This window comes from Rhinolophus ferrumequinum, chromosome 12, assembly GCF_004115265.2.
Source record: "Rhinolophus ferrumequinum isolate MPI-CBG mRhiFer1 chromosome 12, mRhiFer1_v1.p, whole genome shotgun sequence".
In the NCBI taxonomy this organism is placed as follows: Eukaryota; Metazoa; Chordata; class Mammalia; order Chiroptera; family Rhinolophidae; genus Rhinolophus; species Rhinolophus ferrumequinum.
In genome coordinates, this window is record NC_046295.1 from 52,106,355 (window position 1) to 52,119,197 (window position 12,843).

Here is a 12,843-nt window from a genome sequence, read left to right on the forward strand (position 1 = left end):
CTGGTCATCACTCTTCACATGTATCTTTGGAGGACACATTCTTCTGAGATTTGTGAGTGAAAGCAGCCAAGAGGCACATAACTACAGGGACGTCTGTCTTCCACCATCACTGGGTGAAGCCTTTGTGACTCACCAGGTTCCTCACAGCGGCCCGCACGTCCTTGTTCCTCAGGCTGTAGATGACGGGGTTGAGCATGGGGGTCACCACCCCGTAGAAGAGGGACGTGAGCTGGTCTGAAAGGTCCTCTTTGTCTGCCCCTCGTGGGTCCTTGGATTTGGGTTTCCCATACATGAAGAGGATGGTCCCATAGAAGACGACCACGACCGTGAGGTGGGCAGAGCAGGTGGAGAAGGCCTTTTTCCTCCCCTCAGCTGAGGGGATCCTCAGGATGGTAGCAATGATGAACACATAGGAGAAAGAGATGAACAGAACCGGGATGCCCAGGAAGATCACATTGGCCGCCGCCATACTGATCACATTGATGGAGATGTCAGCACAGGCCAACTTCAGGACAGCCAGGATCTCACAGGTGAAGTGGTTGATGACGTTGTCCCCACAGAAGGGCAGCCTCATGGCCTGGGATGTCTGAACTACAGAGTTGGTGATGCCAGCTGCCCAGGAGCTGGCAGCCATGGGCACATAGGCAGCCTTGCTCATGACCACAGGGTACCTAAGGGGATTGCAGATGGCCACATAGCGATCAAACGCCATCATGCTCAGGAGCACACACTCTGTGGCTCCCATGGCAAAGGAGAGAAACATCTGCACAGCACAGGCTGAGAAGGAGATGGTTTTCCTGGGGGTCAGGAAGCTGTCAAGAATGAGGGGGACTGAGGAGGTTGTGTAGCAGATGTCCAGGAAGGAGAGGTTCCCCAGGAAGAAGTACATGGGCGTGTGCAGGTGGGAGTCAAGGACGGTCACCAGGATGAGGACCCCGTTTCCCAGCAGGATCACCAGGTACATCGACACATTGACACCAGGTACATGAGCACAAAGAATGTTTTCTCTAGTTTTGAAAGGGCAGAGAGGCCCAGTAAGACAAATTCTATCACAGTAGTTTGGTTGGATTCTTCCATTTCAAACTCTCTCTTTCTTCCCTAGGAATACTGAAGGCAGAAAATACATGTTTGTTTATTTTTTACTACATCGGGATCATAGTATGATATCCCTAAAATTGTAAATAAACTCACCCTATGGGATTCAACTATAAAACCAAATTATCTAAAGCCGGGCTGTGTATCATTCAAAACCATGAAGAAGAGACTCTGGAAACCTACTGAAACTTAATGAAATGAAGGATATTTATGTCTCATTAATGATGTTAATATACCTGAAGCAAAATTGTGTGTCTCTATATGCTGTGTGTCTCCAGCACTTTCCAGGGAAGCAGGGGTCTCTGAGTAACTGTGTCATATAATTGGGAACCTCAGACTATCACAGCTCAGTGACCCTAGCCGTGAAGATCATGCGGCCCATTCCTCTGGATCTAGTTCCTGCTTGTCTAGCAAGTTTCTATTATAATTTTGGCTTCCCATGCAGACAGTATTAGAGGGAGAGAATGTGCTGGCTTGAAAACATGAACTTTCTTATCTCTTTAATAATTTTATTTCTTATACAGCATCTGGTTTACACTTCAGTGTTTTGTGAGTTTAGTTAATGTGGATCAGATCCTTGGATCCTGACCCTCTTCTCTAAATTACCTGAACAAACTGAATTTCTGGAGCCTGTACCATGGAGTGCCCAACAAAATCTCCAGAAATCTGTTCTGCAGAGCAGGGCTTGTGTGTGGCTCCCTGTAACCTCCCCTGACCTGTCTGCACCTCTGCCACTTTGGGATTTGGCCCAGGGAATAAAATATTACCTGATAGTCAGAGTCCACGCATAATTCACATCCCCAGCTTGGGTTGAGTGGAACCTTGAATCATATGCCATCCGCTGTCATTTAGCTGCTTTGCAGACATCATCACATGTAAATCTACTCAGCCTCCCAGAATACCCGAAACTACACTGTAGATCATCATAGTTTTCCTGCCAAAGAGATTAGGAACACCAGATGTCACCCGACCCTGAAGGGAGCCCAAAAGAGCAGAGAGCTGGCTGTCTATTATAATGTAATATTACGATGCTGCAAAAGTAACTGCAGTTTAAAAGGTTAAAAATAATTGCAAAAACCGCAATTACTTTTGTATCAACCTAGTTATCCGAGTTCTGGTTAAAAAGACAGATTTCTGGGTCCTTCTTTGTAGGTGGTTTGGGTAATCAGTTTTTTTGTTTTGTTTTTTTAAGTAAGTGCTCCCCATGTACTTCCGATGTACCCCAGTCTTTGAAATCAAACAGGTCAGGAGAGAGGTTTGTGAATTTCACATGGCACTGAAGAAGGGGTCATTTTTACTAATTGGTAATGATACAATGTCCAATAGAGGTTATCTCATAATATCAGAATTAAGGTATAGGTAGCAATTTTTAGAGAAAGTTTCCTTTTTTTATCAGGGAACACATAATTTGAGGCTTGGCAGAATCTTTAGATATTAAAGCCAACCCCCTTCTCTAACCCACCTGTTACAGGGATCCTCTCTTCATGAAATGATTTCTTGGCCTCTGCTCGAACATTTTGAACAATGTGGGGGCTCCTGGCCTCCCATGTTGTTGACAGGAAGCCTGGGCTGTTAGAGTTCTTCAGGGACCTGATATCTGCCTTTTCTAACGTCTCCCTTCCTCCTGGGCTCATGTGAAATAGGCCTGAAATGGCACAGATTGCGAAGGCGATGGTTTTCCTGAGGGTCAGGAAGCTGTCAAGAATGAGAGGGACGAAACCTTTTGACCAGGGCTCTGGTCACAGACCTTGTGAATTCCCAGTGGTGTCATGTTCACCTTTGTCCCCGGGAAGCCATAGTAAACACATGCCACCCCAGAAAATTCTGGTGTTGCTGGGGTTCAGACTACCTCTTTGGTCAGTTCCACTCATCTGTGACAAACTCACATGTACACACACACTCGCACACATGGAATAAGGAGATTTCTGACACACAAGCTCCGTCTTGGCCAATTAAAACCCAGATATCCCCTGGCTGGTCTGTCTGATGCGTCGGTAGGCAGTGAGGAGAAATGAGGAGAAACATTTTCAGAAACACTTGAAATCTCAATGACCTGAGACCCCATGCACTGAGTTAGTAAGACATCTAACCCAATGCTATTCAAGTGTGACCGACAGAGAGGCAGAATTGACATCACCTGGGAACGTGTTAATTCCTGGGCTCCCCCCTGGACCTACTGAATCAGATCTGTGTGTGTGTGTGTGTGTGTGTGTGTGTGTGTGTGTTTTCAATTTGTGTTTTAACAAGTCCTCCAGATGCTTCTGATGCAGAAGCATCTGGTCTATCTAGACTTTTCCTACGATTGGGGTGCCAGTTATTCCTTTTAAGGAATCTAAGGGGAAGGAGGGTGTTTTTATGCTCAGAGCAGCTGCCTATAATTCCCCTGCTTTGGAGTGGGCTACTCTTTCAGTCCTTGCTTGCCCTAACCCCTGATCCTTGACCCTTGGCTATCCACTCCCCTGCTGACATCCCCTGGGTCACCGGTGTCTGGGGACTTTCTCTCCTGCCAGCAGTAAACCTCCTCGCTATCCTCAGGACCCACTTTCTCAGAGGATTCTCCCATCAGAGCAGATGAGCCCCTAGAGACCCAGACATCAAGGAAACCCTGTAGATATTACAAATTTGCATTTCGGGGGGTCTCCAGCAATCTCCCCTGGTAGTGCAGTTAGAGTTGTGTCTAGAGAGCGCTGAGCAGTGCCGGCGTCTCCAGGACTCCAGCCACTCTCCCTCAGCGATGGACAAGTCGATGAGTCTCCTGCTCAGACATCTCCCGTCGTTACCTGGATGTTCCTCACACACACTCTGCCCCAAACTGAATTCACCTTCTCCCCTCAAACCAACAACTTGGTCAGTGTTCTCTACTTCGGTGGTGTCACCATCATCCACCCGTCATCTGAGCTGCAAATACTGATTTAACTCTCTTTCCTGGCTGTCATGTCCAACCAAATGCTAATAGTTGTATTTTGTATCTACCAAATACTTCTTGAATCTCCCTGTCTTCACCACCCCTCAATCACTTCCCCAGTTAATGTCCTTACCTTCACTTGTGGGCAGTGTTTCCCTATCTCTTTAGTTCTTGTCTTCGTGCCCCCAATCTTCCCTCCACATTGTGCCGAGAAGGATGAAAATTTGATTTTGTCAGACCTTTACTTAAAACCCCTATGTGCTTCCTTATCCCCTGTAGGAGAAAGTCCTAACTCAGGATGCCTAGAAAGACCAACCACAGGTCTGACCCCTGCCTACCTCCACGTCAGCAGCAGCTGTCCCTTTATGCTCCAGCAACTGCTCTGCTGGTCATCCCTCACCCCTGGAATCTTTCTCATTTCTGTGCCTTTGCCCCCTTCTGCCTGGGGTACTTCCCCACTCCCCTTCATCAGGCATATTGCCGCTCATCCGTGCCAGTGGTATGCTGGTAAATGTTTAACAATTGGATGTCCAGGTCAAAAACAGCTCTGATCTGGAGCATTTGCCAATATCTATGATGTAAACACTCCCACAATGTCCAATTTCAAGCTACCAATGAAGTCACTGAATGGGAGTTGGAAGGAGATGTACACAATTGTGGAGCCTGCTCCGGCTCACCACTGACCTTGGATCACCTCCTCCAGGAAGTCTGGCCTCTGCCTCTCTCTGGGCTTTCACAGCAGGTGGGCATTCTCCTTGTTCTGCACTTCCTACCTTGTTTGGTAATTTTCTTTGCTTATGCCTCTCTCTTGTCACTAGAGGGTGCATGCCAGAAGGCAGAGACTTGTTACTATGCACACTTCTGCCTTTTACGTAATACACAATAATCATTTGCTGAATAAAGGAATGTACCCATTCTCCGGACGCATTCCTGTTCTGAGTCACATTCTGTCAGTGACTCCCATGGGGTCTCGGAGTGAATGCAAGATGACAGGACGCTGAAAGGACGATGCCAAGTAAAGACTGAGGAAGAACACAACGGGCTTAATTCAACAAGCTGAACATTTCAAGGGAGAGTAAAAACCACTGGGTAAGCACAGATTTAGTGTGATGGGGCTTGGCCACAACACAAGAGAAAAGACCTGGAGATTGGAATGAGTCATGTGATCAGTGACCGGAAGGCTGTTGGACTCTGTTAATGGGGTATGGTGTTCAGAAAGAGAAAAAGAAGGAAGAAAAGGAGGCGGGGTGAAGGGGAGGAGGGAAGGAAGGAAGAAGTAGGCAGCAAACTTCCTCCAGTGCCTTCAGCATAATTGGATCTTGGGGATGTTATCCCAGAAGAACATAAAGTTTCTAAACTGTGTATAATTCACTTTCCAAACTTTAAATGACTTCAGGGACTAAAATGGTCCCGAAGAACAAAGTGGAATATAAATTATCTTCTAAGGGTGATGGCCAGTCCTTTGGAGACTATGCCCTGAGCACACAAGGGAAGTGGAGGGGAGAAGACTGGCTGGACCCTTCACCTGTCACATTCTGAATCCTCCCTCTGGTACTTTAGACCCAGTGTCGCTACTTCTGACATGTGGCCTCTTCCCAACCCTTAGGAAACAGATCACTGTTGCTCATCATTTTTCTGGTAAGAGTAAGTACAGATTTTGATCATCCAAAGTTATCATTAGCACACAGCTGCATTTGTGCCATCAGGCTTGATTGTCATGGAATGGGGGCTTGCGAAGGGGAGACAGGGTGCCCTTTCATGGGTATGATGTTATTTTCACGGAGTCAAATAGACCATTAAACTACAAGAGTCTCTAAGATCATCTGGCCTCACCTCACGTTGTGCAGAGGGGAAAGTGCTTGCCCAGCGCAAAGCTTCTTGCCTCCTTCTCACACTTGTCCCTTCTTGATTAAAACTAAGGGCTCTTTCTCCTTTCCTAGTTAAGAATCCAAAGTCCAGCAGTTATAATCAGCCATGTTGCTGGATCTGGTGATGATGGCGCGGGGGGAATATTTTTCTTACACGATCCAGGTTCTTGGGGGAGGCCGGACAGTTGGCAGACATGGAGTGAAAACCCAGGCTAGGGCTGATTTACTACCTCAGCACACACACCGCAGAAAGCAGTGTGTCCTGGGCACCTGAGCCATACTCAAGCTAGAGGCCTTTCTCAGTACTGACTAGCTTTTATAGTCAATTCCTGGATGGTACATTTGCCTCTAAGAAATAGATTGATTTTTTTTTCTTAAGGCCCTGGGAGAAAAAGGGAGACTGACTCCTGTTTATGCTGAAGCTGAGCTATTTCTGAACATTTAGAGGGCTGTCTGTGGAAGAGGCATCGAAGTGGCACAGGAGCAAATTTTAGCTCAGTATCAAAGGGGAACTCCTTCAAAGTGAAAAGACCCTCGCCAGGAGGTTCCTGGTAGCACCCCACATTAATCCCACATTATCAGGGCGTCAGGCAAGGCTGGAGGACTGTGAGGAATGCAGTAAGGGGCTTTCGACATTGAAAAGAGAGCAGATTGCTAAATAGACCCTAAGGCCTATTGTCTGTAGCTTTGGAGTAATTATTACAGTCGATGATGCTGATGCAATTATTTATATAATCAATTATGGTAATCACCACGCCCCATCCCTGCTGGATTTGGAGCTCTTTGAGGTCAGGCGCTATGCCTTTCATTGCTGTGATCCTGGCACCTAGAATTACACCTGGCCCAGAGCAGATGCTCAATAAATGTCTGTCGGCCTGATTAAATTGTTATGGCACTGACTTGGTAACAACTATAATGTGAAACACCTATAGAGAGGTGTCTCACAGTTCTACAGGCAGGAATCACCCCTGTATACCGAGGAAGGAGCTGGACTACTGACAGTACGGAGAGATGGATATCTAGGAAGTTCACAAGTATTTTAGATATAGAGCAAATACAACCAAATGCCCAACACTCTCAATGTTGCCTACAAGTTTTTCACTGGTCCAGAATAAATCCCGGTTTAGGGAGCACTTAGAAGTACGAGGGGAGATTCCAGCTTTCCAGAAGGAAGAGCTGACAGAACAGGACTCGGGGTTCTGTGAACAGTCTTAGGCAGAAGCCAGTGCCTCTGATGCAGGCAGATGGAGAATGACGAGAAGTACTATTCAGTCAGAACTCTCCTTCAACTTGGCCACGGTGCTCACGAGGCTCCCTTGAGGCCCCAAATGTATTATACAAAAGGATCAACAGCATGTTCAGAACTTGGCACTATGGTCTGGGCTAATTCTCTCAGCAGGTGACACCAGAGCCAGGGAACTCTTGGCTCCCACTGGCCCCAAGGAAAGGGACATTTGACTTTCTGTTTTTTCCTGTTGGTTTTCATTTTTGTTGTCTTATCTCCTATATGCCTTATTCTCTTTTTCAAAGGTGTGCCAGATGTTGTATTGGCAAAATTATTTGTGGAAATAATTTAGAGACTGCAGTGATGTTACCTTTCTTCAGAGTGGATTTGTTGGCTTCTGTTACATATTTGGAAACACTGAAAATCTGGGAGCACCTCAGTCCCATTACAGGGCTTACAAGATTTGAAGCTAAGCGACAGCACCTGTAAATATGTGTTTTCTTCTGATTCACTATTATTCCTATGGTGCCGCCCTTTGGGGTCTCCTCCCAACAGGAGGAAATTTAGTTAGGAACAACTTCATCGTGGGCCTTGCACTTCCAAACCTGTTCTCTACCTCCAGGAGGCGTCAGTACCACTCTGGCCTCACAGTAGCCACCTCTAGAAGCTGCAATCATAGCAGCTGAAACATAGTCCAGTTGAAACAGCCTCAAATGCTGGTCTTCTCTGAGTTCCTATTTTATCCCAGAATTATGAGCCTATGATTTCTTGTTGTGTCATTAGCTTGCCAATGCTTTACACAGATGTTTTAGATAGTTTGTCCAGTTTTTCTAATTGCCATATGCAGGAGAGTTAGTCCAAAGGAACTCATTCGCTCTTACTGGAAGCAGAAGTTAAATATTGATCTCTACTACATTTTCCCTAGAATCTTGTAGAGATGACTGAATTGTTAGAGTTATTCTCCAGTTGCTCAGCAGGGTGGGGATTATTGCCTGGCTGCCCAGGCACCTTTGGAATCAGAGAGTGCCAAAGTTGACCTTCTGAGTTCCTGCAGGTGACAGAGTGGATGCAACATGGACAGTTCCAATGGAACCTCCACCGTGGTGGGGTTCATTCTCCTGGGCCTCTCAACCCAACCGAAGCTGGAGAAAACCTTCTTTGTGCTCATCCTGCTGATGTACCTGGTGATCCTGCTGGGAAACGGGGTCCTCATCCTGGTGACCATCCTTGACTCCCACCTGCACACGCCCATGTACTTCTTCCTGGGGAACCTCTCCTTCCTGGACATCTGCTACACAACCTCCTCAGTCCCCCTCGTTCTTGACAATTTCCTGACCCCCAGGAAAACCATCTCCTTCTCAGCCTGTGCTGTGCAGATGTTTCTCTCCTTTGCCATGGGAGCCACAGAGTGTGTGCTCCTGAGCATGATGGCGTTTGATCGCTATGTGGCCATCTGCAATCCCCTTAGGTACCCTGTGGTCATGAGCAAGGCTGCCTATGTGCCCATGGCTGCCAGCTCCTGGGCAGCTGGCATCACCAACTCTGTAGTTCAGACATCCCAGGCCATGAGGCTGCCCTTCTGTGGGGACAACGTCATCAACCACTTCACCTGTGAGATCCTGGCTGTCCTGAAGTTGGCCTGTGCTGACATCTCCATCAATGTGATCAGTATGGCGGCGGCCAATGTGATCTTCCTGGGCATCCCGGTTCTGTTCATCTCTTTCTCCTATGTGTTCATCATTGCTACCATCCTGAGGATCCCCTCAGCTGAGGGGAGGAAAAAGGCCTTCTCCACCTGCTCTGCCCACCTCACGGTCGTGGTCGTCTTCTATGGGACCATCCTCTTCATGTATGGGAAACCCAAATCCAAGGACCCACGAGGGGCAGACAAAGAGGACCTTTCAGACCAGCTCATGTCCCTTTTCTACGGGGTGGTGACCCCCATGCTCAACCCCGTCATCTACAGCCTGAGGAACAAGGACGTGAAGGCCGCTGTGAGGAACCTGGTACATCAGAAACACCTAACTGAATGACTGTCACAGATTCCCAGACTGCCAGATGCAAGACCTCTAAACTCTTCACTGTACTTGGGGAAATGGTAACCCCGGGAGGTCCTTGGGCTATCAGTGGGAAGAGCCTTTTCATTTCTGGCACTACTGATGAGTTTATTGGCTTCACACAAGCCATACTGTATTATATCATAGCTATATTTTGCTGCCCAAGTCTTAAACCTTCTAATAACAGAATTTGATGAATATCTATACAGAGTTATAAATGTGGTCAAAGAGACAAACAAACAAAAATTTTAGTGGTACTGCGACCTCAGAGTGTATTGCTTTTCCCTGTGTAGAACTGCTGCTTACTCTGTTCTGCTTTGGTCTCATCCTAGAGACTTTTGCTCTATCTGATATAGGGATAAATTGGAAAATGTCATCTGCCTCAACATGTAATATTGATCATGAGCACCCTGGCAGGAATTCCACTCACACGTTAGCATTGGAAATAGCCGGACCTATCTTGAGCAGCTGCTTTGTTTTGATCTAATGGACCCTAAGAATCTTGTCATTCACCATGTTCTCCACTTTATTGTCACTGCAGGGAAGCTCAGAGGCAAACATGCCACCCCACTGCAGTAGTAGTAGAATGCTGCATGATTGGATGCTGGCAGCTCCCAAACTCCATGCAGCTCCATGCAACTGACATGGCACATGAATGGCAGTTACACCCAGCACACACTACATGAATATCCACATTTTGATGAAACTTCAAAAAGATTGTGGGGAAGCAAATGTAAAAATCATCCTCAATTCCACAACTAAGAGGCCAGCAGTAACAGGTACTCCCCTCTATCGGCACACAGGTAGGATTGGCCATAGGACCCGTGTGGCTCCCAGAGCTCCAAGTCCATGACTTTCTCCTACACTCAAGGAACATATGGAAATAGGAGTGAAACGTACTGTATTACAGCAATTATTTTTAATCCACTTAAATTTATATTTGTAAAAGTCAGTGATTACCAAACTTGTCTGTTAACTATTATTAGTAAAAAGCAGGTTGTTTTCTCAGTTTCCTTCCTCCCTCTTTCTTCTTTATTCCCATGTTAAATCAGCTCCCTTCCCTTACTGATTGATAGTTGCCTCCAAAGTTGTATTCATTTTCTATTGCTGTATAAAATGTATATATTTAGAACTTATTTGAATTGGAATAAAATAGAAGTTTGGAATCCATATGTAATTGCATTATGTACAATATCAGAAAAAAATCTTCATATCTGAAAATGACACCTCTTTTAAGAATGGTGTATATACCGGGGGTGCCAAAAAAATTGTATACACATTTTAACTTAAAATATTCAGTTGGCACCCTATGTATGTATGTGCACATATGCGTGTCTGTGTGTGTTTTTATAATTGATGGGAAAGATTAATAACAATGCATTGATTTATGGCTGCCCGATTTAAGCTTTCTCCTACAATTTACTAACATAACTCATTTATTTCCTGCACACAGACCTTTATTCTAGTCAGGCATTTCCCACAATTTTTTACTTCCTACTATAAAAAGAATACACAAAGAAAGCAAAAGCTCTCGCAACCATGTCTGATACACTAGTGTCCAAAAATGTGTTCAAATATTTCCTCTCTACAAAAAGAGCCCAGTGGCACCACACTGCATATTAACCACTATTATAACTAAGAAAAAGATTTTGAATTGCCCCCCTTTTTTACCCCAATACATTTGTGTAACCCTTCACTAAGTAATCTGAGGAAGTGGTTTTTTTTGTGTGTGTGTTTTTTTTTTAGGAAATCTTCCTATTTTTTTTTATTTGATTTTTTTATTATTAGTTTCAGGTATACAAAAACAATGTAATAGACATTTTACCCCTCACAAAGTGATAACCCCCCTCCCCCAATCTATTGCCCCTCTGACATTGTATATATCTATTACAGTTCCATTGACTCTATTCCTTTTGCTGTACTCCTTAACCCGTGACTACATACACATTAAATTATAGTTGACTAATCTGAGGAAGTTTTAATCTAGTTTTGATTAGTTAAGATTACAATTAGACCATTAACATCAGCATTATCAGTTATAGCTGTCAGAATCAGAAGTCTCTGATGTGAGGCCGTTGTCTTTATCCCTTGCTCTTCACCCAGCCAACTCCAACCTCCTTCTTCCACTGGCATAAACATGGTTAGAGAAAGGCCAATAGTCATACTCCATCTTTCATTCTATATGTGTTACCAGTCTTGTTTGTTACTCACACCCCACATATACCTTTTCTTTGACACTATACTTAATGCAGAATCTACATAGTTCACATCACAGTCATAGGTTCATCCAGCTTTTCCTTTAGTTGTCCACACTCAGAAAGTTCTCCTCTTGTACTACTTTGTCTAAATTTATCACTTTTACCAAGACATTTTGGAAACATGCACTTGAAAGAGCATTCAAGTTCCCTATACTTTTCTTGAGTTAACCAAAATACTGTTTCTAGTATCACTGGAGATCAGCTGTTGCCCAATACTGCCAATATCCTTCCACACATCTTTTCCTACTGCTTTTGCTGCATCCCATAAATTTTGGTATATTGTGTTTTGTTGTTGTTTGTCTTGAGGTATTTTCTAATTTCCTTTTGATTTCTTCTTTGATCCAATGGTTGTTCATGAGTGTGTTGTTTAATTTCCACATATTTGTGGCTTTTCCAGTTTTCCTACTGCTATTGATTTCTAGTTTCATTCCACTGTGGTCAGAAAAGATACTTGGTATGATTTCATTCATACTTAAATTTGTTAAGACTTGTTTTGTGACCTAACAGGTGACCTATCCTGGAGAAAGTTCCATGTGTGCTTGAAAAGAATGTATATTCTGCTGCTTTTGGGTGGAATGCTCTATATTGCACAAAAGTTATGGAAGTCCTGACTCTGGGAAATCCCTAGGAGGATAGAATGACCCTTAGTGATTGAGACAGAATATTACCATTAGCCAGGTCAGATGGAGGCTTAATGTCAGACTTAATTTGATTAAAGAATAAATACATGAAGATTTCTTGAGTTTTCCTACTAGACTCAAACCAGTTCCGGATGTGTTCTTGTATCACATCATAACTCTGCAGCTCAGATTGTCTGCATTTTGAGGTGAATCTTACTCCTCTCTGGCTTTGTCATTTTGTAATTTTTCTACTTTTAATTTCCCTTTGCCCCATTTCCTCACCTAATTTTAATTTATTGACCTCGGATATATTTTTGGGTTATCTCAAATCTTTTGTGGGATGATGCCAGGCATAAATTCAAAAACCAAACAAGCAAACAAACAAATGAACTAATGACAAAACATGGTAGTAGGAGGGCAGGGGGCTGGCTGTTGGTGGCTGCGGCCCCGCACAGCTCCTTTCTCTGGGGCCTTGCCGTCTCTCTCCCGTTATAAGTTATTTTGGGACTGAATGGCTTTGAGGTTCTTTGAAGACTGAACTTCCAAGGCCTCAAGCTTGGTATGAAACCAGGGATGGAGAAATGGAACTATGTAAAAGTCACCTTCCAGTATCATAGTCCCTTGGGCACCCTTGCTCTGTGCTGCCCTCTCAATGGCCAGTCCCAGGGATTTATTACATGTGTTACGTGACTTTTACAGGAGACAGTGATTATACTTATTTCCACATACATGCTTAGATTTACCTAAATACAAACCTCTGTGAGCAGATCTCAGGTCCTTAGTCATGGTCACCCCCAAAGGCGTGTCTGTACTGT

General features: G+C 44.7%; 1 protein-coding gene and 1 pseudogene across 1 annotated transcript; one reads left to right on the forward strand and one right to left on the reverse strand.

Annotated features, from left to right (window-relative positions):
• Positions 1-106: 106 nt before the first annotated feature.
• On the reverse strand, positions 107-1,077 carry LOC117032211 (olfactory receptor 13C7-like; annotated as a pseudogene).
• Positions 1,078-8,154: 7,077 nt separating this feature from the next.
• On the forward strand, positions 8,155-9,126 carry LOC117032203 (olfactory receptor 13C7). The gene has a single exon (XM_033123524.1). It carries the CDS (start codon positions 8,167-8,169, stop codon positions 9,124-9,126), a length of 960 nt encoding a protein of 319 aa, XP_032979415.1. The 5' UTR covers positions 8,155-8,166.
• Positions 9,127-12,843: the final 3,717 nt, after the last annotated feature.